The following is a 25,562-nucleotide window of genomic DNA, read 5'->3' as shown; positions in this document are numbered from 1 at the left end:
GGCCTTTTCTAGTGCCTGACCCTGTTTTAAAGCCTGACCCTGTTGTAAAGCCTGACCCTGTTGTAAAGCCTGACCCTGTTGTAAAGCCTGACCTTTTCTTGTGCCTGACCCTGTTCTAAAGCTTGGCCTTTTCTAGTGCCTGACCCTGTTTTAAAGCCTGACTCTGTTGTAAAGCCTGACCCTGTTGTAAAGCCTGACCTTTTCTAGTGCTTGACCCTGTTCTAAAGCTTGGCCTTTTCTAGTGCCTGACCCTGTTTTAAAGCCTGACTCTGTTGTAAAGCCTGACCCTGTTGTAAAGCCTTACCTTTTCTAGTGCCTGACCCTGTTTTAAAGCCTGACTCTGTTGTAAAGCCTGACCTTTTCTAGTGCTTGACCCTGTTCTAAAGCTTGGCCTTTTCTAGTGCCTGACCCTGTTTTAAAGCCTGACCCTGTTGTAAAGCCTGACCTTTTCTTGTGCCTGACCCTGTTCTAAAGCTTGGCCTTTTCTAGTGCCTGACCCTGTTTTAAAGCCTGACTCTGTTGTAAAGCCTTACCTTTTCTAGTGCCTGACCCTGTTCTAAAGCCTGACCTTTTCAAGTGCCTGACCCTGTTCTAAAGCTTGGCGTTTTCTAGTGCCTGACCCTGTTTTAAAGCCTGATCCTGTTGTAAAGCCTGACCTTTTCTTGTGCCTGACCCTGTTCTAAAGCCTGACCCTGTTCTAAAGCCTGACCTTTTCTTGTGCCTGACCCTGTTCTAAAGCCTGACCCTGTTCTAAAGCCTGACCTTTTCTTGTGCCTGACCCTGTTCTAAAGCCTGACCCTGTTCTAAAGTCTGACCTTTTCTTGTGCCTGACCCTGTTCTAAAGCCTGACCCTGTTCTAAAGCCTGACCTTTTCTTGTGCCTGACCCTGTTGTAAAGCCTGACCCTGTTGTAAAGCCTGACCCTGTTCTAAAGCCTGACCTTTTCTTGTGCCTGACCCTGTTCTAAAGCCTGACCCTGTTCTAAAGCCTGACCTTTTCTTGTGCCTGACCCTGTTCTAAAGCCTGACCCTGTTCTAAAGCCTGACCCTGTTCTAAAGCCTGACCTTTTCTAGTGCCTGACCCTGTTTTAAAGCCTGACCCTGTTGTAAAGCCTGACCTTTTCTTGTGCCTGACCCTGTTCTAAAGCCTGATCCTGTTGTAAAGCCTGACCCTGTTCTAAAGCTTGGCCTTTTCTAGTGCCTGACCTGTTTTAAAGCCTGACCCTGTTGTAAAGCCTGACCTTTTCTAGTGCCTGACCCTGTTCTAAAGCCTGACCTTTTCTAGTGCCTGACCCTGTTCTAAAGCCTGACCCTGTTCTAAAGCCTGACCTTTTCTAGTGCCTGACCCTGTTCTAAAGTCTGACCTTTTCTAGTGCCTGACCCTGTTCTAAAGCCTGACCCTGTTCTAAAGCCTGACCTTTTCTAGTGCCTGACCCTGTTTTAAAGCCTGACCCTGTTGTAAAGCCTGACCCTGTTGTAAAGCCTGACCCTGTTCTAAAGCCTGACCTTTTCTAGTGCCTGACCCTGTTTTAAAGCCTGACCCTGTTGTAAAGCCTGACCCTGTTCTAAAGCCTGACCTTTTCTAGTGCCTGACCCTGTTTTAAAGCCTGACCCTGTTGTAAAGCCTGACCCTGTTCTAAAGCCTGACCTTTTCTAGTGCCTGACCCTGTTTTAAAGCCTGACCCTGTTGTAAAGCCTGACCTTTTCTTGTGCCTGACCCTGTTCTAAAGCCTGATCCTGTTCTAAAGCCTGACCCTGTTCTAAAGCTTGGCCTTTTCTAGTGCCTGACCTGTTTTAAAGCCTGACCCTGTTGTAAAGCCTGACCCTGTTGTAAAGCCTGACCCTGTTCTAAAGCCTGACCTTTTCTAGTGCCTGACCCTGTTTTAAAGCCTGACCCTGTTCTAAAGCCTGACCTTTTCTAGTGCCTGACCCTGTTTTAAAGCCTGACCCTGTTGTAAAGCCTGACCTTTTCTTGTGCCTGACCCTGTTCTAAAGCCTGATCCTGTTCTAAAGCCTGACCCTGTTCTAAAGCTTGGCCTTTTCTAGTGCCTGACCTGTTTTAAAGCCTGACCCTGTTGTAAAGCCTGACCCTGTTGTAAAGCCTGACCCTGTTCTAAAGCCTGACCTTTTCTAGTGCCTGACCCTGTTTTAAAGCCTGATCCTGTTCTAAAGCCTGACCCTGTTCTAAAGCTTGGCCTTTTCTAGTGCCTGACCTGTTTTAAAGCCTGACCCTGTTGTAAAGCCTGACCTTTTCTAGTGCCTGACCCTGTTCTAAAGCCTGACCTTTTCTAGTGCCTGACCCTGTTCTAAAGCCTGACCTTTTCTTGTGCCTGACCCTGTTCTAAAGCTTGGCCTTTTCTAGTGCCTGATCCTGTTGTAAAGCCTGACCCTGTTGTAAAGCTTGGCCTTTTCTAGTGCCTGACCCTGTTGTAAAGCCTGACCCTGTTGTAAAGCCTGGCCTTTTCTAGTGCCTGACCCTGTTTTAAAGCCTGACCATGTTCTAAAGCCTGGCCTTTTCTAGTGCCTGACCCTGTTGTAAAGCCTGACCTTTTCTAGTGCCTGACCCTGTTCTAAAGCTTGGCCTTTTCTAGTGCCTGACCCTGTTTTAAAGCCTGACCCTGTTGTAAAGTCTGACCTTTTCTAGTGCCTGACCCTGTTCTAGTGCCTGACCCTGTTCTAAAGCCTGACCCTGTTCTAAAGCTTGGCCTTTTCTAGTGCCTGACCCTGTTCTAAAGCCTGACCTTGTTCTAAAGCCTGACCTTTTGTAGTGCCTGACCATGTTCTAAAGCCTGACCTTTTCTAGTGCCTGACCCTGTTCTAAAGCCGAACCTTGTTCTAAAGCCGGACCTTGTTCTAAAGCCTGACCTTTTCTAGTGCCTGACCCTGTTGTAAAGCCTGACCCTGTTGTAAAGCCTGACCTTTTCTAGTGCCTGACCCTGTTCTAAAGCTTGGCCTTTTCTAGTGCCTGACCCTGTTTTAAAGCCTGACCTTTTCTAGTGCCTGACCCTGTTCTAAAGCCTGACCATGTTCTAAAGCCTGACCATGTTCTAAAGCCTGACCATGTTCTAAAGCCTTACCATGTTCTAAAGCCTGACCATGTTCTAAAGCCTGACCATGTTCTAAAGCCTGACCCTGTTCTAAAGCCTGGCCATATCCTAATTTGTTGCTTCTGGGATTATTGGTGTAAATGAGAGAAATGTAACCCAGAGATCACAGCTAGGATCTGGAAAGGCCTGTGCTCCGTCTCATGACTCGTATTGGAGTAGAAGTTTTTTCATGTCATTGTTGGCATGGTAACTAGAAGTAGATATTTATAGATTAGAAATCAAAATGTATGAAACATTTATTTATATACTGGAAATATTTAAATGTTGGACTACTCTGCTCCACCCTGGATCCCGGATTCATTAAAAAAGTTGTTTTGATGTACAGGTTTTAGATGTGACCTTTAAGAACATCAGGATTTAAACTCAGAACCAGCAGGCTGCCTGTTGAACCTGGGCTGGTTGATTAAAACCGGGTCTCAGACCTCCAAGCAGAAAATGAAACTTCCTGTGTGGCTTTTGGGGTTACGAACGAAACAGTACGTTTTAAAAGCAGCCTTAAAGCTTAGTACGGGGCCATAGGGAACCAGCAGGCCCGCCCCAGCTCCTAGTGGAGTCTACAGAGGCTGGAATAACCGCTTTGATACAAGAACTGCTCCATCTGTTACCTGAAATGAAAGGATGAAAAGAATGCAGATGTTTGTCAGAAAGTTTTAATGCAGGTTCTGCTGATGCTTCATTGGTTAGTCACTCAGTCAGGTGGAAAACACTGTGCCAGAGCCGGTGTAATCGGACTCTTTGTCTCCTAACGAAGGGAACATCCTGATCCGCTGCCTGCTGCAGGATGTCCAATGCACCGTCCCTCACTCTGCTTCCTGTGAGCACAGACACTTCTGTCTGGCCTCAGTGTCCTCGAAGGTGACCTTCTTGTTCCTTCGCGGGTCAATCCAGGAGTTGTGAATCACCACATTGTTTGGGGTCGGTTCTGCCTCCACCACTGACACCACCCTCTTCTTCATCTTACTTTTGAGGACTTTTTGAAACTTTTGACGGGTGAAGGCGTAGAGGAGAGGGTGAAAGATGGTGGTCCCGTACGCCATCACCAGGAAACCCAGCCGAAGGCGTACAGTCAGGTCACTGGGGCCGGCGCTGAGGATGATTGTGTTAAGAACGGTTATCGGAGTCCAGCAGAGGAGGAAGGTGGAGATGATCAGAAGAGACATCCTAAAAACCCGTTTCTGCCTCTCTCTCCTCTCGCGGTGCCGCTTCACCGCTCGCCTTAGCGCTATGATCACTGAAACCGATGCCCGCATGCCTAGCGGGGCACTTCCACCGCCCTTACCCGCCGTGCTGCTCTGGGACGCCTCTGTGGACTCTGCTTGTGCAGCGGTGCTCAGGGAGATGGTGTTTTTGCTTCTAGGCTTCTTTTTGGGCAGGTTGTGTTGAAAGCGTGTCCCAATGCGGATGTTTAACGCCTGGAGGATCTTGTAATAAGTCACCAGCATCACCACGGCAGTGAAAAAGAAGATGGGGATCTGTGCCAGCAGGTGGTAGTACAAACCCAGCTCCGAGTAAGACCCACTCTCGTCCAGGACCGTCGCCGAGTCCGTCTGGTTCACCAGATGGGAACCGGGTCCGACGAAGAAGCTCACCTCCATGAACGGAACCAGAAAACTGAAAAGGGACAGACCCCAGATGGATCCCAGCAGAGCCACAGCCCGGCCCATCGTCAGCACGCGGTTCGCTGGCCGCACTGAGATGTCGTAACGGTCCACGGTTATGGCCAGCACATTCGCAGCGGTAGCCACACTGGCGAAGGACACGCAGGCCTCATGGAAGCAGCTGATCAAGGCCGTTCCTGCCTCCTGAGGGAGGAGTATCACCACGGACGTCAGAGGGATGCAGCCCACACACACCTGGAACAGGAGAGAAGATCACGTTACGTCCAGAAACAGACGGCAGACATCGTAACCTCATCTTTACTCTCTGAGAGAACCGCCATAAGGACCAGAAATCAGATCTGCCGCTGGTCACGTGTTCCTGGACAACCAGTATAGAAAAATACAGTGGCTGTCTGTGGAGCGGTTCTGATTGGTCTACTAGCTTCTCCTCATCTGCTGCCTTTCAGCCGCCTGATATGACGCAGATGATAACCGCCAACATGTTGGGATCTAGTCCCTTGTAAAGTGGCCAACAATCTCTGCCTGAGGACTAAAAGGAAGATGGTGGATGAGGAGGAAAGATGGTGATGTTGTATTGATGGGGGATGTCTAATCTTCAACCATCCTGTGGGTCAATGGAGGGGGAACTCACCAACACATCCACCACATGCAGGTTCATGGTGATGACATTGGAAACGGAGCTGATGAGGTTCTGTTTCATGCAGTAGAGGACCAGAACCATGAGGTTGGAGCTCAGGCCCAACACGATCTCCAGAACCAGGAAGCTTGTCAAGGAAACCTTACAATAGAAATCAGAGTGGAGATTCTGTCTTTTATTGTGAAAGGACACACATTCCCCTCCCGCCATCATTCATCATCATTCAGTTAGCTTAGCTGTCTCATGCTAACACATGGTTTTAGTGGACAGAAGGAGTACCTGGAAGCCGATGGGATAGACGTCCTCAGAGGAGGTCAGGTCGAGTTCGTAGAGGTCAGGGGAGTCCTGCACAGTCATGTTGCTCATCGTAGCGCCGGAGCTCAGCTCTGCAGCCGTGTGCATTGTGCTGCTAGGAAGAAGAGACCTGGAGAGAGGAGCACAGACGGACCTGGATCAGAAGAGGAGGCCAGATGTTTCACCATCTCTCGCTATTCTTCCATAACTAATGGATCACAGCCAGCACCGACACAGAACACGGTCCAAACCCGCCTGAGGAAGGTCCTCCATCCTCCTCTACCAGCAGAGCGGTCTGTGTTTGGTTGAGGCGCATTGGGGAGAGTATGCTAGCAGAATAAGGACCTGGTTCTTCTGCTGTGTTAGCAGCTGATGGAGAGGGACAGCAGAGGAAAGGTCAGAGGTCGAGGCTCCCATCCTAAGTGAACTCCAGCTCTAAACTACGGGACCTGAAAAAACATCCATCCAATAATATCCTGGTACGTCTTCATCCTGGACTGACTGACAGAGGAGGCAGCCGCCTCAGCAGAGCCGCCGCCTGCAGCCCTCCTGCTCCATCATCCAATCACTAATCATCTAGACCCTCAGATACTTTAACTCCTCCCCTTTAGGAAGGACACTGGACTCTACAGTTGAATATCATCCATTCTCTGGAGATTCAGCTTTAAATGTTTTTTCTGACTTCAGTCTGAGGAGGGAGCTACAGGTAAAGGTGAAGCTCCTCCAAGCTCTAAGCTCATCACCATAGAGATGAAGCATCAACGCCCCCTAAGCCCCGCCCCTTTACCATAAGCATCACTCTCAGTTGTGGAAGGCGCCTTGATTGAAGGTGGTCGGGGGGTATAAACGTGATTGGGATGGCCTCGTCCCTCCAACATAAAGGACAGCAGTGGTTGCTATGGCAACACAGTGGCGCGTCATGTGCGTGGCTGTAGCTCTGTCCCACATTTGCCATTTTCTTAATAAATAAATCTATCCAGTCAAATTAAATTGTTTCATAGAGGACCTTCCCTTCGTGGATTAATGACGTCTTTTTTCTTTTCCTTACTCGGGATTTTGGATGCAGGAAATCAGTGGAACTTGCATTTAATGCACGTTTCCTCCGCCTCTATTTCACTGTTACACCTGCTGCCACTTAGCCTGCAACTGATGCAGACTTGCTATTTAAGGGCTGAACGGCTCACTGGCCCTACCCACTAAGGGGTTTGGGACGGCCCTTAATGCTCCATGGGATCGGAGGCCGGTTTGGGATTCAGCCTCAGCTTCATGGCTCCACTGTGGAAGGAAGACCTCAGAGGGACTGGAGGTCGTGTGAAACCCTTCTCCATGTGAATGCAGCTCCATCATCAGACACATCTAGGAACATATTTCTACCTTCCTCCTGATCAGCAACTGCTGAGTCAGTAAACTGGGCACTGCAGCAGCAGCCTGTGTTCCTTTGGGGTTTGGACTATAGAAACGTAAACCTAGATGTGACATCAGGCATTGACTCACCGCTCCCTCCCATCAGCGTCCTCTGTGGCTCGGCCGTCAGAGGGATCCTCCTGGAGGATGTCTCCTCATGCCCTAGGGCAGGACCTGCAGGTGGCCTCCCATCCTGTCTCCTGGATCTGCAGGGACGTCCGTCCTTCAGCTGAACATCTGTAGAAGCCCTCTGGTTCTGTATGTCTAGATATGCTTCCTTTTCTAATCGAAGAGAGAAGCCAGGAGCAGCACCCAGCCAGCGCTCATGGAGGGCATGTGCTGTGCAGCATCAGCTCAGAGATCAATGGTGTCTTTCATCAACAGTCTCGTCTTTGTCCTTTTGTGTCTGAGCTGTTGTCATCGATGCTGGTTCCTCAGCGGTCCCTCTCTCCACCAATCACGGCTCTCCAGGTGTGATTTTCACACTTTCACACCTTTCTGTCTGCAGGATGCAGGTGTTAAATTCCAGAGAGTTTGAAGGAGAAAAGCGGTGACAGGCAGGGAAGATGAGCTGGTGTTTCCAGTCTCCGTTCAGGTCCCTTCAGCCCAACGAGTCTCCTTCACTTCTGGACATGCAGAGTCTCCGTGCTGCTCTCTACATGGTGGAAGGAGAGAAGTGTGTCACTTCCCTCCGTCATCTCTCCCTGGGACGGTGCTCTGCTCCCATTCAAAGCCTGCGGAGACAAAGGCAGAAATATTTGGGTCACCTTGAAATAGATGCTTATCCTGTGGTCTGGCTGTTGCATCACATGTTCAGGCCGATTCCAGCTCCGCCGCCGTCCACCGACACTTCAGTGCTGCTTAGATGCTATCTGTGAGCGCTCACAGGGCTGTCAGCGTGTGAGGAGAGTCCGTTTAATCGCTTTTAGTTCCCTGCTCAGACTCTTTGATGCTTCCCATCATATGTTGTTCAGTAAATCAGCAGTGAAAGGGGTCTGCTGCGTTAACCCAGCCCAGCAACGGCTGCTGGAAACAACAAGCTGATTTAGAAAACACTAAAGTTTCCCTTCAATCTATGCTGCTTCTGTTTCTAAATAAGTTGAGAAGAAGTGAATGAACATTGTAGACATGAGAGGGTCGCCCTTCAGTGAGACGGAGCTCCATAGCGAAGCAAAGCATTGCTGCTGGCAAAGCGCTGTGATAAATGCAGAATAACTGCTGTTAGAGACGTCCATTTGCTGCCAGGGGATGGTGATGATGGCTTGGTAATCAGTCGGCTTTGCTCACATCTGTAGACAATGACAGGGTTTTTTTTTTTTTATTCAACTAACTTAATAGTTAGTTGAATAAAAACTAACTAACTTTATTATTCAACTTTTTTATTGACTTGTATCCCTTCCCCACTGGGGGAAAAACCAGTTTAAAATCGGAAACAATCAGCTTTTAGTGGCAGTGGGACCAGCTAACTGACGCGTGTCTATGCGGGTCAAACGACTCGGACAGCGACCTGGGTTAAAATTGCCTCAGCAAATCATAAACATGGAGCAGCTTTGTTGAGAGGGATTCAGAAAGATAATAGATAATAGAGAGAAACAATAAAGCAAACTGACTACGCCATGGCTTCCTTCAATGTTGCTCTCCATTGTTTACTTTCCTGATTTCTGTCGCACTCCTGACATCATCAAAGCTAACCCAGTGTGATGATGTCACCAGACAGCAGCTGTTGGGGGGCAGCTTTCTTAGCCAGCGGGAAGGGAGCCAGATTCTGATTGTTAGTCGGTCGGCCATGTTTGAAAAACATCCATTAACCTGCTATCTTCGGTGGGAAAGAAGCTTTGGTGAGAAATGTAATGTTTAGGGTAAGGATCTGATTGGATGGATCAAAACCATCAACTCTCCATGTTATAAAGTTAGCGTAGCGCCATCAGCCTTCCAGTTGGTTAGCAGCAGGATGCGCATGGAGTCACTTCTGGGACAGGAATCACTCTACGCTGATGATGTTCTGATATTTCTGTCCATCCTGTCAGCCAGCAGTTCATAACTTATAGATTTACCTGGTTTAGAGTGATGCAATTAAACTCCGGTGTCCGACTAGGAAGTCAGGGAGCTAGGACTGGACCTGGACTGACCCAAACTGGAAGCATGTCGGACTCGTTCAGCGCTAAATAAGAAATCTGCCAGTAGCCAAGCTGGAGGACCTGCTGGTCTGACTGGTTTCTGACAGCTGCTGCCTCAGCCTGACTGGTTTCCCTCCTGATCCTGTGGGGGATCTTCCGTGCAGCCTATCGGCATGCCGAGTTAAAGGCACAGTCTGTAGATGATTCCTCTCATGCGGTGGTGTTGTGATGGAGGCACGCGTTAGCTTACCTACCGGAGGTGTTCTGGTCTACCCAGGGGATCACGCTGCTGGCGGCTAACCCCGCCTGCAGCTCAGCTCTCCATCAGCCAGTTCTTTGCTGCTCTGCTGAATCCTGTCGGAGGGAAGAATGAAACCTCTTCCTCTCTCTGTCTCTCTGTCATGCTTCCTGCCTCCAGTAGCCCTCCCTACTCATCTACTGCTCCCTCCTCCTCCTCCTCCGTCGCTGCCTCTCTCTCCTCTACTCCTTCGTTTCTACTGACTGACTCAGATTTAGCCTCCTGCTCATTTCATCTCTTCATCCTTTTTGACTCTTTCCATATTTATTTCACAGCTTAGGCAGAAACGGTCTCCATGGTGATATAATGACAACATGCATCCTGTCAGGACTTTGGCCCCTCCTCCTGTTTGCATAGCACCTGATCTGGCTATGCAGACTGGTCCTTATTGCCTGCCGAGTGTATCTGGAGTGAAGCCTGTCAGCGGACTAATTAGGGCTACTTGGCATTGGCATGGCAACAGTGGCCCTAGCAGACTTCAGCTCAGAGCCCTCATGGTTCATTTTCTGGTGCTCCTCCTGCTCTCCTTCATGTGCTTCTTTACGTCTCAGAGAAAAATCCCACATGTGGTTGTTTTAGGGAGCTTGTCTGAATCAACCTCCACTTTAAGTGAAAATCTTCCCTGGTGTTTGCAAACACAAACAACATGAGAGCCCATCAGGCAGCTCCGTGTCAAAATGTTTTATCCACCCTTCTGAGAACGGTCCAGCCTCTGATATACACTATATTGCCAAAAGTATTTGCTCACCTGCCTTGACTCACATATGAGCTTAAGTGACATCCCGTTCCTAATCCATAGGGTTCAATATGACGTCGGTCCACCCTTTGCAGCTAGAACAGCTTCAACTCTTCTGGGAAGGCTGTCCACAAGGTTTAGGAGTGTGTTTATGGGAATTTTTGACCATTCTTCCAGAAGCGCATTTGTGAGGTCGCACACTGATGTTGGACGAGAAGGCCTGGCTCTCAGTCTCCGCTCTAATTCATCCCAAAGGTGTTCTATCGGGTTGAGGTCAGGACTCTGTGCAGGCCAGTCAAGTTCATCCACACCAGACTCTGTCATCCATGTCTTTATGGACCTTGCTTTGTGCACTGGTGCACAGTCATGTTGGAAGAGGAAGGGGCCAGCTCCAAACTGTTCCCACAAAGTTGGGAGCATGGAATTGTCCAAAATGTCTTGGTATGCTGAAGCATTCAGAGTTCCTTTCACTGGAACTAAGGGGCCAAGCCCAGCTCCTGAAAAACAACCTCACACCATAATCCCCCCTCCACCAAACTTTACACTTGGCACAATGCAGTCAGACAAGTACCGTTCTCCTGGCAACCGCCAAACCCAGACCCGTCCATCAGATTGCCAGATGGAGAAGCGCGATTCGTCACTCCAGAGAACGCGTCTCCACTGCTCTAGAGTCCAGTGGCGGCGTGCTTTACACCACCGCATCCGACGCTTTGCATTGCACTTGGTGATGTATGGCTTGGATGCAGCTGCTCGACCATGGAAACCCATTCCATGAAGCTCTCTGCGCACTGTTCTTGAGCTAATCTGAAGGCCACATGAAGTTTGGAGGTCTGTAGTGATTGACTCTGCAGAAAGTTGGCGACCTCTTCGCACTATGCGCGTCAGCATCCGCTGACCCCGCTCCGTCAGTTTACGTGGCCTACCACTTCGTGGCTGAGTTGCTGTCATTCCCAAACACTTCCATTTTCTTATAATACAGCTGACAGTTGACTGTGGAATATTTAGGAGCGAGGAAATTTCACGACTGGATTTGTTGCACAGGTGGCATCCTATCACAGTTCCACGCTGGAATTCACTGAGCTCCTGAGAGCGACCCATTCTTTCACAAATGTTTGTAAAAACAGTCTGCATGCCTAGGTGCTTGAATTTATACACCTGTGGCCATGAAAGTGATTGGAACACCTGATTCCAATAATTTGGATGGGTGAGCAAATACTTTTGGCAATATAGTGTATGTGGTTAGGAATCCTCTCTGGCCCTCATGGTGAAACCAACCAGGGTCCTTCAGCTGGTTGGTGAGCTTGGATGTCCGCAGAAATGAAACCTTATAGATTCAGACTTTTTATCAGTCCCTGAGAGCCGTCATTAATAAATGTTTTACGTTTGGGGCAAAACCAAACATCAGGCCTTAATAACCAAAGACTTATTTTATAGCTCCTTTTCAAACATTTATAAACTCCAGAAATCCAAACAAACCGCCTATAAAAAGATAAACAGTGACTAAAATGAAAACTACTTCTGCTAATTAAAGCTGAGCTTTAACTTTTTCTAAATCCTGGAAATTGTTCCTCTAGTTGGCCTGTGGCGTTCCTCAGAGGCACGTTCTGGGGCATCAGTATTTTCCACCACTCTGTGAACGATTCCCAGATTTATTTCACTGTTTACCCATCAGACATTTCAGTCATCAGGGGTTTAGACGTCTGAAAGGAGCTTCAGCAGTGAGAAGTGAGAGCCTGTTGGTCTGAGGTTGGAAATGCTGAAGGCAAAGTTGCCTCCTAGTGGATAAAATGCATATTATTAGAGTAAAGGTGAACCAGACTGAGGCTCAATGTGATCATGATCTGATCAGAGACCTGTTAGATTATCTAGACACGTCCAAATGTGTGAAAAAGGAGCTCAGATCCAAACCCACCATCCTCATCATCATTTTCAATTCTTAATCGTAGTTAATGGCAGTAAAAAAAGAATAAAGGGTTCAGTTCAATAAAAACAGCTTGGAGGAATAAAAAGGTGAAGCTGACTTTCTAATAGAGGCATCACAGTGATTTTTAATGATGCTGCCACCTGTGGCCAAAACACAAAACTGCAGCTCTCTGCTGCTGCTGCTCGTCCTCATAGCTCGCTCTCTTTCTCAACCATGTTTTTATCTTTACTCTTTTCACCCTGGAGGAGTGAAAGTTTAGCCGAAAGCTTCTGAGTGTCCAGATCATCCATCTTGAATATAATGCTTCAATTGTTTGATAGGCCGGCGTGTTTGTCCTGACCTCTGCTGAACAGCGCAGCAACTTCTGACCCGATATGGTTCAGGGAAACCGGCTGATAGATGAACTACTGAGGCGTCAGTACTAAATGTGTTTTAGTCATAAATATTCAAATAAAAAGGCTATTATAAGATATTTACCAATTAAAATGTAGATAATGTCCCTTTAAAGCAGTACCATGGAACATTTAACCTGCAGCTTCAGCGCCCCCTACAGGCGACTGGCAGTACTGAACTGTGTCTAAATGACCCCTCAGATTGATAGCCGTTTCTGAATATGTGTACTTGTGCGTCCTTGTGTCCTCGTGAAACGTCATCATCCTCAGCCCTAGTACTGTTCCAATTCACAAGAACAGCAGACCGAGAACAGATAAAGTCCCCAGATGTTGTTCTTTACCCAGCATGCATCAGAGCAGACTTGTCCGTTCTTGAGATTGACAGCTGTCCCAGCATGCACTGCGGCAGCAGCAGCTTTCAATTGAGCGCTACATTGAAAATTAAAAGTTCTCTTTTCTGTTGCTGTTGTTCAATAAAAGTAAGTTTTAAGATCATTTGAGGTGAGAATATTATACTTTAAAGCATCACTATATGGCCCATTTACTGATTTAATGCAGAATCTAAAAGACCTCCGAGGCTAAATGCAGCCAGGTCTAGCCTCAGCCCATCTGCAGCGGCCAGGGCTAACGTTAGCCCCTCTGCAGCGGCCAGGGCTAACGTTAGCCCCTCTGCAGCGGCCAGGGCTAACGTTAGCCCGTCGGCAGCAGCCCTCTCTCGGTATAGCCATGTGTGAAAGACATCTTTTTGTTTTATTTGGCAAATTGTTTGTTTGGTTTGTGCTTATCTGACCATGTTCATTATTATTTCCCCAATAAATAATAACAGTAATAATTTGTTATTATATAGAGACTATTAATAACAGGAGGTGAAATGCAGCTCTAGACGAGCATGTGGGGACGTCACGAGCACACTTCTGTTCCAATTGACCCATATTTATGCTGTGTGCTCCCGTTCTCACCGAAACCAGACTTTCCTATGTTTTTCTCAAGGACATACTTGGCGAGAACACGATTCCGTTCTCTCGTTCTTGTGAACTGAGAAGTGGCCCTGGTTCTGGTATTGGAGCTGTTTTGACCAGCAGGTCTAGAATCCTGGAGTTCCTGGAAGCATACACCCTCCATCAGAGAACCAGCTGAGGGTCAGAGCTAATGAGAAGGGACGCGCTGAGACGATATCAGACCCCTCCCCCAACCATGGATCAAAACCAGCATCTTTAGTCTGATGGTCACATAGAACCAGACTAAGATTCCCTGGACTGGACTTAATCCTATAGTCCAACACTACTACCCAGCAGTGACACTAAACCTGCTTCTGTTTTTTTTTTAGATTGCAGATTATTTTGGTTCGCCTCTTAATGCTGAGAAACGTCTACCTTCCTCCTGGAAATGGGACCCTCAGAGGGCTTCAGCTTTTATACTCTGTGCTGCTTATTCCCGTTGTACCCAATATTCTGGCCGGCTCTAGGGGGGCAGCATAGAGCACAGACCCGCATGCATTATCAACATTTCCAAATGTTTGCCATGCTGCCCCATAATGGCGGAGTTCTTAGAGGTGTTCACCATATGGTGGTCGTTCTGAGATATTCTTGGACCAAATCAGCAGGAGCTTTTGTTCGCCGTGTTTCAGGAGAAACCTGAATGCTTTTCACCTCATGGATAAACAAGACTTCCAAAGAGCTTCAGATATAAATGAACGTTTAAAGAAAACGTTTAAACCGGCCTGGTTTAAAGCCCGTCCATCCATCCTTTTTCTTCCTCTTTATCCGGGGCTGGGTCTCTGAGGCAGCGGTCGAAGCAGAGATGCCCAGACTTCCCGATCCACACACACTTCCTTCAGGGGACCCCCAGAGACATAGTCCCTCCAGCGTGTCCTGGGCCTTCCACCAGACCTTCTCCCAATGGGACATGCCTGGACCACCACCCGAGGGAGGCGAGCAGGAGGCATCAGGAACGGATGCCTGAGCCTCCTCAGCTGGCTCCTTTCAATATGGAGGTGCAGCGACTCTACTCCAAGCTCCTCCCGGGTAACTGAGCTCCTCACCCGATCTGGAAGGGTGCGCCCAGCCACCCTGCAAAGGAAACTCATTTCGGCCGCTTGTATTCGCGATCTTGTCCTTTAGGTCATTACCCAGAGCTCATGACCATAGGTGAGGGTTGGAGCATAAGATCGATCGGTAAATCGAGGACTTTGCCCCCCGACTCAGCTCTACAACAATCCATCTATCAATCTCTCACTCCATCCGTCTTCTGGCTGGAGGGGCATGGTTTAAAACCCACTGCTTCAAATGTTAGCCAACATCTACAGCTCCTTTAGTTAAACTGTCTTCCACTCAAATAACCACTGAACATCCAGCTGTTCTCAGGCGTGTGCGTCCAGACTGAGGGGTAACTGATACCGGGAAGGCAGCCTGAGACTCCTGGATGAGGAGCAGAAGAGAATAGCTGCTGGGAGGAGCAGAAGGCTGATTGACAGGAACAGGAACCAATCATGGCAGAGATTGACTCTGAAGCCTGGGAACTAAAGTTTCAGTTTTTTTCTTTAAAAGCAACATCTGAATTTTATCTGCTCACTTTTATAAACATTTATTTAGTATTACTCTCTGTGACCATTGAGGGTTTTTCTTTCAGTAACTGAGGGGAGCTGGAATTAACACATCTATCCACTCATGTAAAGATTGAATTTAGTTAATTTACAGAGCTACAAATCAACCAATGAGGTTGAAATCCTGACAGATCTGGTATTATATATTTCTATAGCTCTGGGTTTAGTTCATCCTCTGGTAGGTTCCTTCATTCCTCAGCAGCTGTAGGTTTGGCTGATGTTCCTACAGACTGAAGGTTCTGGTGCTGGACGGGTCTGCCCTGTTTTCCTCTTGGAGTCACATGGCCTTCAGCAGAGGGAAGGTTATCTAAATATTTAAAGTGTAATCATTGCTGCCGCTCTGCTTTGACCCCTCAGCATGTCTCAAACATATCAGCTGTGAGATTAGTGCATTACTCCCTCATTAAAAATAGCTCCAGTCAAAGTGGGTCCCACTAGGAAGGGTAGGAAAAATCTGCCCACTCTCTCGCCATGGTTCCACACCATGATGGGCCTCCTGGTAAAACGCCAGCAGGCTGTGGCTTAGTTAGTTAGTCAGTTAGGAGGTCATCATCCTGATGTTTAAAGCCCCTCATCCTCTGATCCATGATCTTCCAGGTTCTTCTCTCCTCCTGGTAAACTTCTAGAAACATCATATCAGCATCATCAGTTTCTCTGGGAGGTTTACAGGATGATCCATTCCAACATGTCCTCTCCCACTGGGTTATTTGCCTCTGAGGTGGTGGGTAGTGGAGGCGGTGGGTAGTCGTCCTCTGAGGCGGTGGGTAGTGGAGGCGGTGGGTATTCGTCTTCTGAGGCGGTGGATAGTCGTCTTCTGAGGCGGTGGGTAGTGGAGGCGGTGGGTATTCGTCTTCTGAGGCGGTGGATTGTCGTCCTCTGAGGCGGTGGATAGTCGTCCTCTGAGGCGGTGGATAGTCGTCTTCTGAGGCGGTGGATAGTCGTCCTCTGAGGCGGTGGATAGTCGTCCTTTGAGGCGGTGGGTAGTGGAGGCGGTGGGAATTCGTCTTCTGAGGCGGTGGATAGTCGTCCTTTGAGGCGGTGGGTAGTGGAGGCGGTGGGTATTCGTCTTCTGAGGCGGTGGATAGTCGTCCTCTGAGGCGGTGGATAGTCGTCCTCTGAGGCGGTGGATAGTCATCCTTTGAGGCGGTGGGTAGTGGAGGCGGTGGGTATTCGTCTTCTGAGGCGGTGGATAGTCATCCTCTGAGGCGGTGGATAGTCGTCCTCTGAGGCGGTGGGTACTCCTCCTCTGAGGCTGTGGGTATTCGTCCTTTGAGGCGGTGGGTACTTGTCCTCTGAGGCGGCGGGTACTCGTCCTCTGAGGCGGCGGGTACTTGTCCTCTGAGGCGGCGGGTTCCTCGTCCTCTGAGGCGGCGGGTATTTATCCCCTGAGGCGGTGGGTAGTCGTCCTCTGAGGTGGCGGGTATTTATCCCTTGAGGCGGTGGGTAGTCGTCCTCTGAGGTGGCGGGTATTTATCCCCTGAGGCGTTGGGTAGTCTTCCTCTGAGGTGGCGGGTATTTATCCTCTGAGGTGGCGGGTATTTATCCTCTGAGGCGGCGGATATTCGTCCTCTGAGGTGGCGGGTATTTATCCCCTGAGGCGTTGGGTAGTCGTCCTCTGAGGTGGCGGGTATTTATCCCCTGAGGAGTTGGGTAGTCGTCCTCTGAGGCGGTGGGTAGTGGAGGCGGCGGGTAGTAGTCCTCTGAGGCGGCGGGTATTTATCCTCTGAGGTGGCGGGTATTTATCCCCTGAGGCGTTGGGTAGTCGTCCTCTGAGGCGGTGGGTAGTGGAGGCGGCGGGTAGTCGTCCTCTGAGGCGTTGGGTAGTTGTCCTCTGAGGCGGTGGGTAGTGGAGGCGGCGGGTAGTCGTCCTCTGAGGCGTTGGGTAGTTGTCCTCTGAGGCGGTGGGTAGTGGAGGCGGCGGGTAGTCGTCCTCTGAGGCGTTGGGTAGTTGTCCTCTGAGGCGGTGGGTAGTGGAGGCGGCGGGTAGTCGTCCTCTGAGGCGTTGGGTAGTGGAGGCGGCGGGTAGTCGTCCTCTGAGGCGTTGGGTAGTTGTCCTCTGAGGCGGTGGGTAGTGGAGGCGGCGGGTAGTCGTCCTCTGAGGCGTTGGGTAGTCGTCCTCTGAGGCGTTGGGTAGTGGAGGCGGCGGGTAGTCGTCCTCTGAGGCGTTGGGTAGTGGAGGCGGCGGGTAGTCGTCCTCTGAGGCGTTGGGTAGTTGTCCTCTGAGGCGGTGGGTAGTGGAGGCGGCGGGTAGTCGTCCTCTGAGGCGGTGGATGGAGAAACGATGCACGGCTAAAGGCAGCAGAGATGTTTAACAGGCCGTCAGAAGTGCTATGTGCTTCTTTCAAAGTGTTGTTGACTAATCTGTGGAGCTGACTTGTCCTGCTGTCATCTTTTCTGCCAGTACCATGGAATATGATAATTTGAGCCGAAAGGAGACGAGTTGATGAAGCAGCAGACAGTCTGAGAAGTTGAAAAACATTTTTCTACATTTCCTCCAGGATGAACGCTGTCATTGTGGAGCCTGTCTCTGTTTAAGCACGGTATTTACCAAGCATCACCTTAACATGGTGGAGGTTCCAGCACCCTGATGATACCGGAACCTATACTGTTGGGGTTTAAATGCCCCGGGTAGGGCAACAGGCTCTATGTGACGGGGAAGTCAGAGATCATCACCATTATTAACCTAAAGCTTCCTCACTGACCCTAGTCTCTATGATAGTCACAAAGTCAGACAGTGACTGATTGACTCTCTAGGTAAAGAATTGAGTTTCTGAAAACTTCCAAAACTGATGTTTATTTTTGGTAATTTCAGATCTTTCAGTGAGATTGAGGTGATTCCTGCCGTTACTTTGGGTTCAGCAGCATCACCCCCAAACTGTACCTCCACAGCTGAGCTGGTGTTTTGTATCCTGATTCTGAACCGGTGGTTTGAGATCCGTTTGTTTCTGTTCCAGATTACCTGTCCCAAGGTGTGGATCTGAGCGGCATCGAGGTGATCGAGAACGACCTGCTGCTGATCAGCAGAGCCAGGCTGGAGGTGGAGAACCAGGCCAAGAGGCTACTGGAGCAGGGCATGGAGATCCAGGTACCCCTCAGGGTTAGCCTTAGGCTGAACATCCGAAGGCTGTGAGGAACATACGATGAAAAAGGAATGACTTCTTCCTGTTTACTCTGTGGGCCGATGAATATTAATGAGGGTGAACTCCCACATGTTCATGAAGAAGCTGAGCTAATCCCACAGCGTCTCCCACCCAGCTGCTGTCTCTGCTCCCTGGGTGGGAGCGGGACTCCTTCAGCTGCATTCATCTCATAGTCTGGGCTTAGAAAGTCTTTATAGGATGAAAATGAGCTGATCGTTTGGAATTAACATTCAATTAAAGCAGTTTATTTTTCTCTAATTGACGAAATTAAACATTACAATAGATCAACAAGCAAAGCTGTTGGTCAGTAATGATTAGACAAACTGAACCTTTTTAAAACCTTTAAACTCACTGACTCATGGTTTCTCCATTGACTCCATTCATTCATTCAGTTAAACCAGACCCTGAACTCCATGCACACATCCACCTTAAACATAACACCCAACCCAAAAGACAATCTGTCGTCATGGGGACCAACAGCAGCAGCTGCAGAGCACATTTAGTGATAGACTGTCCCACCCTTGATGCACAGAGGAGCACTGTCACAGATCCTTCTTCCCAGCTGCTAATCTTTGCTGCTGTTCTTTATATCTGCTTCCTGCTGCTGGTTTGTACGGAAGAGGATTAGGGCCACTGAAAAAAAAAAGTTAACTGATTTTTACATTTTATTTCAGTTTAACATGGGAAAAAAGTCTGAATTCTGAGATTAAAGTCAGAATTCTGACTTTTTTCTCAGAATTCTGACAATAAGAAAAGTCTGAATTCTGAGATTAAAGTCAGAATTCTGACTTTTTTCTCAGAATTCCAACTTTAATCTCAGAATTCTGACTTTTTTCTCAGAATTCTAACTTTAATCTCAGAATTCTGACTTTTTTCTCAGAATTCTAACTTTAATGTCAGAATTCTGACTTTTTTCCCATACTATACTGAAATAAAATTAAAAAAATCTGTTAACTTTTTTTTTTTTTTCAGTGGCCCTAATCCTCTTCTGTAGGTTTGATTGTCGGCTATGTTTGTCCATGAATCCTGATTAATAGAATAGGCTGCAGCCATGTCTAATAAAACCTGCAGGACTTAAATGTTCTGCTTCAAACTTAAGATGAGAAAAGTCGTCATATTTAAAATAAACTTCTTTAATCAGTCGTCTAATCTGGATGCTGTTGAACTGGCCTCCAGTTTATTTCTCACCAGGACTTCTGATCCAGGTACCTTATTAAACAGGTTTATAGAGCGATTCATTATTTATGCCACGGAAACTGAAAGAAGGTCCCACAGACGGTAGACCAAAGGTTTAGAATAGAAAATAGTAGAAAATCCTTTTATTTTCCCACAACGGGGAAATTCTGGTGTAACAGCAGCAAAAAGATTATAGAAAAGACAAAAGATGGAAATCTGCACCGCCTCAATTAAATTAACAGCTTCTGCAATAGATGGCACCCTCCCTCCCCTCTCAGTTTCCCCCTTGGCGGTGGTGTGGATCAAAGGCTACCTGACAAACAGAGCAGAGTGTGAGAGACTGAAGGGTCTGATCAGGCAACCAGGGGACCATACTGCCACCATTCCTTTCTACCTGTACAGGACAGACTCCTGACTCCTGCACAAACACCTGGAGGATTCCCTCATGGGAGGGTTAAACATGTGACACATTATGTCCACCCTGGGTGGAGGCGGGATAAGACCTGGATGGATGCAGCAGGTTTGTCCTGCAGTAGAAGATGCAGCCTTTCCTTCATGGCTCGTCTGTTTCATTAAACGATGGCACAATTATTTCCTGAATGTAAACAAATGAGATAAAAATAGCAGGCTATGTGCTCCAACCATTTATTGATTAAAAGCCATCTAATGTACCATCACCCGGCTGTTGCTTAGCAACACCATGCTGATGGCAACGGTTTCCAGATATTGTTACTTAGTCAAGATTTAGCACCAACTCCCACAGAAAGTAAATAGTTGTTTAATGAGTCTCTCTTCATCAGAGCGCTTCCATTCATCTTCACTTCTTCCAGCAGATCGGCTCTTAGTTAGTTTCTCTTTTAGTAAAGCGCCTCCGTTTGAAGTCGTAGGGAAGTCAGATTTACATGTCAAATCATTCTGGCTTAAACATGTATAAAAATGTACCCTTTGAAAAATAAAATTTCAATAAAAATCTATCTAAATCTAACCTGTCTTAAAATCTGTGGAGGTTTTTTTTCCGTTATCTTCTGCAGGCCAATTAGTTCTATGTCAGCCTGAACACCTAAATTCAGCCAATCATATATAAACGGTCATCTGTCAATCTAATTTTTTCGGTCATAGTATCTTGATTCTTATGTCGCAGCTAATATACGCAACGGTTGAAATCAGAAATGAGAATAATTTCCTTTCCCATTGAGTTCCGTCCCAGTGTTCACAGGGATGGACGTCTGTTTCTTCGGTAAGGCTAACAGAACAACAGCTAACAGTCGCCTCCATACGACATTAAAGAACTAATGTCCCCTTAGGTGTTGCCTCTGTAGAACCAGTAAGAAGTCAGACCAGTCCCTCTCTGTCACACCCAGATGATTGATATCAGCAGGTCTTTATGAAACTCAGAGGATCTGAGTGGATTCATGACCCCATCTATTTAGTTATCCAGACCAACCATTTTTTAAGAAAATTATTATTAGCCGAGTTTCCCTGCTGACTGCCTCCAGGATACGACCTGGACGCATAGAAGAAGACTTAAATAGAACCTCTCTGGTGACAGGAAGTAGTGTGACATGAACTCTTTCTGTGTTCTGTCTTTGCTCAGAACCCGACCCAGGTGGGAACAGCGCTGCAGGTGTTCTACAACCTGGGCAGTCTGACCCAGACCATCGGCTCTGTGGTGGGGGGGTACCGAACCGCCATCAAGGACAACGTCACCAAAGCCCTTGACATCAAGGGTCTGACCCAGCCGGCTAACCCCAGAGGTGAGAGCAAACCAGCAGAACCAGGACCCAAACCCTACCAGGAAAGTCCTGATCCAGGAAGTGTTCTGGGTCGACCCGGTTCACAGGAACCAGAGAATCTCCCATCTGTCACTGTTCTCCTGCTCTGACCTTAGCGGGCCGTCAGGGTTTCCGGCCTCGGTGTTTGAATCGATAGCAGGAAAAGTTCTGGTTCTGGTAGAATAAAGCTAACAGGAGAACATCCTGCTCACCTGTGGAAACCGGATCAACGCCTGACCCGGTTCTACTGCGCTGGTCATCAGGTGTTTACAGTGGTTTACAGTATAGGAAGGTTCAAGGTTGTTCATCAGTTGTTTACAGGAAGGTTCCAATAGGTTTCCAGGTAATTATATGGTGTTTCCAGATGTTTTCAGGTTTTTCCAGGTGTTTTCAGGTTTTTCCAGGTGTTTTCGTTTTTTTTTTGGATGATTCCAGGGGTTTTAAGGTTTTTCCTGCTTGTCCTCCCTCCAGGAGCTCCTGGCAGAGCTGTGATGCCCACACCAGGGAACACGGCAGCCTTCCGCGCCGCTCTGTGGACCAACCTGGAGAAATTGATGGACCAGATCTGTGCCGCTTGCAGACAGGTACCCACACCTGGATCATCGTCCACCTGAGCAGTTCTGTCTGCTCCGTTCAGGAGTAATATGTGCCTCACACCCTCCAGGTCCAGCACCTGCAGAAGGTCCTGATGAAGAAGAGAGACCCGGTCAGTCACGTGTGCTTCGTGGAGGAGATCAGCAAGGTGGGTGGGCTTCATTAGTCCTTCAATGAGGTCATTGGTCCTTCAATAACGTCATCAGTCCTTCAATTAGTTCATCGGTCCTTCAATGAGGTCATCAGTCCTTCAATGAGGTCATCAGTCCTTCAATGAAGTAATCGGTCCTTCAATTAGGTTATTGGTCCTTCAATGAGGTAATTCATGAGGTCATCGGTCCTTCAATGAGGTCATCAGTCCTTCAATGAGGTCATCAGTCCTTCAATGAAGTAATCGGTCCTTCAATTAGGTTATTGGTCCTTCAATGAGGTAATTCATGAGGTCATCGGTCCTTCAATGAGGTCATCGGGCCTTTAATGAGGTTATTAGTCCTTCAATGAGGTCATCAGTCCTCCAATAAGGTCATTAGTAATTCAATGAGGTAATCAGTCCTTCAATGAGGTCATCAGTCCTGGATGCTGATGGATGCTGATGCATCACAAACATTCATTGGTCCAGAAAGCCAGATGGAGTAACGTCCTCAGCTGGACGTGGACTGCAGGAACCACAGCAGCCATCATCATCATCATCATCGCCTCCTCTTTCACAGATCCTGGGAGCAGGAACCAGAGTGGGAGACTGTTGCCATGGTGACAAAGCTCTCACCAATTAGCCGTAGCCAGAGGTGTGATCTGAGCTGTAATGACATGTCTAAATGCAAAGCTGCGCCGCCTCCCAGCTGCACCCTCACCCCCCCCTGCAGAAGGACTGTTCTGCAGGAAACAAGCAGATCCAGGTTGTGTGACCACTTCCTCCCTGGTTCTGTAGGGTAGAGCCATCAGGGTGGAGGGAAACCACTGAGACTTCCCCTCCACCCAGTGGTTCTCCTGCAGCTGCACTGGTCCAGTAATGATACTGGCAGATGAACTGGTTTTAGTCCAGTTGGATTGAGTGGAAGCATCAATGATGAGAGAGGATGGATTCCTCCTCACTCCTCTGAGCTGATGAAGATCTTAGAGGAGCTCCTCCTAACATGTTTGATCTGTTTGTGATGGCAGGACGGTCAGCCTGATATCCTCTACTCCTTCTGGACGGACGTGACCCGAACCCTGAGTGAGGAGTTCCACCGAGCCACCGAAGGTACGACTGCTCTCTTCTCTGTCAGGTCATCAGCGCTAATGGAGCCGTTAGCAACGTCTCTACATGAAACTGTTTCAGCTAGCTGTGTTTGTAACCATGGCAACACATTCATCCAGTCCCCCTGGCTAATGCTACGTTCACATCTAAAGCAGCAGAAACGCGCGTGCTGCTTCAGTTTTGATGCTTTTACAAGTTTAGTTTTGATGTGCGGCTGAAGCATCTTTGCTGATCTGGCTGCACGGTGCTAAAGTGTATCTGATGCACGTTTGCCAGAGCTACTCTATCCTTTCTTTGCATGCAGCTATATTTGCTGTGATCAGTGGAAATAAAGTAGTTTTCATTTGTTTTTCCAGTGAGAAAATCCACCTGAGAACTTCATCAGTGCAGTCAGTTCATCCAGATTACCATCCTGCCTTCAAATATTATTTCTCAGACCCCCACATACAAGCAGTGCGCTATCAGAAGGAATCCCATTCAACAGCAGCCTATGGTCCGGTCGCCTCCTCGCGGTTTGCTGCTGCGGCTGGAAGGAGGTTTTCATGTTCGTAATCCAAACTGCAGGCACCAGGATAATAAAAGCGAACATATTCTGCCGGCAGGTTTCTACATCTTAGTTTAATTTAGTCGTTAATAAACTGTTTCAGAGGAGTGATCATAGCGCTCTGCATCAGCATTGCTGTATCTGACTCCCTGCCAGCTCCCAGATCAGCTTCTCTGATTGGTTGATATGGTTCGTGCACCAGCTTAAGTTCAATGTTTCCAACTTGAGCAGCAGCTGAATTTGCGTCTCTCTGCTAATCTCCATGTGTCCATCCTTCACCCTTCCTGGGTGTAGGAAGGCTGTAGGAAGGCTGTAGGAAGGCTGTAGGAAGGCTGTAGGATGGGTGTAGGATGGGTGAAGGATGGGTGAAGGATGGGTGAAGGATGGGTGAAGGATGGGTGTAGGGTTCAGCATTTTTATGACCAGGATAAATCCTTCATCTTTCCAACAGCAGCGTTTTTCTCTCTCACTCTTCATCCCATGGAGGCTGATGAGGGAACAACGTGAGAACAGGAGAGGCGGTTTGGCTGCCTGCTCTCTTTGTTTCTGACAATCTTTTAAAACAGAAAGAATGAAGAAATGTTTGCAATTCAGTGTTTCCCATTAATGAACGAGCCGCCACAGCCTCGTTTGGGCCCCCCACAGTCTGATATAGACACAGAGAGATAAAACAACAACATAAAGATCTGTCAGTTTATCAGACCGTTCCACAGCTGTACTTTCATACCGCCCGTAACCCAGCGCCATAGAGAGACAAATTGTTTACGGCCGTAACCAAGCGACAGGAAGAATGTGCGCCATACTCATAGATGGTCAGTGGCAGTTCTACTCGCCGGGTGAGACCCTCTCCAAACGGCAGTTATATTTTTTTCGAAGCGCCCATCCCATCCTTCTTTATAAAAATGCCACCCCGGCTGCCCGGTTCGCCCGTGCGGTGTTGCCAATTCAGCTATATTTAGCCACCTTTCAGACCCCTCCAGCGACTCTTTTTCAAAAAAGTGACTAGCGACAAAATCTAGCAACTTTTCTGGTGTCACTGGCGGCTTTAAGAGACTCTTACGCAGGAGTCCCTCTCAGCGCTGCAGTCAGAGCTACAGCAGGTCAGAGATGGCAAAAGTACTCACTTTCCTTACTTGAGTAAAAGTACAGATACGCGTGTTAAAAAATACTCTGGTAAAAGTGGAAGTACTGATTAAACTTCTTTACTAAAGTAAAAGTAGCAAAGTACAGGCTTGTAAATTTACTTAAAGTATAAAAGTAAAAGTAGAAACCACTTTTTTCCTGCCGTTGCCTACATTTTAAATGGATTTCTGCCAATAGGACTAGATCTCCGTTGTGTTCATTTTCAATCATCTCGTCGTCCATGCTACTATGCTAACGCCACCGCCACCAAGCTGCAATGATTTGCCACCAATGAATACCGCCGAATCTGTCGATTCATCTTGTAGTGGTGCGTCAAATGCAACGTAGATTCCCATCCAATTAGATTGGATTTGGTATTGATGACGTGAAAAATAATAACGGTAACTCCATTGAAATGATTCAAAACTAAAGTAACAAGCCAATTTTTTAAAATGTAAGGAGTAGAAAGTACAGATATTTGTGTAAAAATGTAAGGAGTAGAAGTAAAAAGTTGCCATAAAATAAGTAGTAAAGTAAAGTAAAAATATCAGAAAAATCTACTTGAGTACAGTAACAAAGTATTTGTACTTCGTTACTTCCCGTCTCTGCAGCAGGTTTAGCCTGAATGTAAGCTGAATGCTGGCGTACCATAAAGAATAAATTATAAACAGTTCAGTTTGTTCCTTCAAGTCGTTGCCCATAGGAAGACGTTACTGGATATAACCTAACCGAATATTTTCAGAACGGCTCCAAATGACACAAAACTCATATGAGTGAGAAGAACATGATGGAATAATGTAAAATCAAGAGGCCATTGTTAAAAAAACAAACAAAGTTCCTCTTTAAGTG

General features: G+C 47.7%; 2 protein-coding genes across 2 annotated transcripts in view; one reads left to right on the top strand and one right to left on the bottom strand.

Annotated features, from left to right (window-relative positions):
* The window catches only part of cog5 (component of oligomeric golgi complex 5), a 42,868-nt gene that overhangs the window by 10,369 nt on the left and 6,937 nt on the right, over positions 1-25,562 (top strand). The window contains exons 7-11 of the mRNA XM_038292149.1: positions 18,083-18,213; positions 21,039-21,198; positions 21,688-21,800; positions 21,881-21,958; positions 22,969-23,050. Coding sequence (XP_038148077.1) covers positions 18,083-18,213; positions 21,039-21,198; positions 21,688-21,800; positions 21,881-21,958; positions 22,969-23,050 — 564 coding nt within the window. The remainder of the gene's footprint in view (positions 1-18,082; positions 18,214-21,038; positions 21,199-21,687; positions 21,801-21,880; positions 21,959-22,968; positions 23,051-25,562) is intronic.
* LOC119788028 (G-protein coupled receptor 22-like) lies at positions 3,697-10,049 on the bottom strand. The gene is made up of 5 exons (XM_038292150.1): positions 9,427-10,049; positions 7,150-7,793; positions 5,641-5,785; positions 5,356-5,502; positions 3,697-4,958 (listed from the first exon to the last, which is right to left on the bottom strand). The coding sequence occupies exons 3-5, from the start codon at positions 5,761-5,763 to the stop codon at positions 3,906-3,908; spliced, it is 1,323 nt and encodes a 440-aa protein (XP_038148078.1). The 5' UTR covers positions 5,764-5,785; positions 7,150-7,793; positions 9,427-10,049; the 3' UTR covers positions 3,697-3,905.

Source organism: Cyprinodon tularosa, unplaced genomic scaffold (assembly GCF_016077235.1).
Source record: "Cyprinodon tularosa strain WSP-4 unplaced genomic scaffold, ASM1607723v1 ctg309, whole genome shotgun sequence".
In the NCBI taxonomy this organism is placed as follows: Eukaryota; Metazoa; Chordata; class Actinopteri; order Cyprinodontiformes; family Cyprinodontidae; genus Cyprinodon; species Cyprinodon tularosa.
Note: the sequence above shows the minus strand (reverse complement) of the source record. Positions and strands in the feature narration are given on the sequence as shown.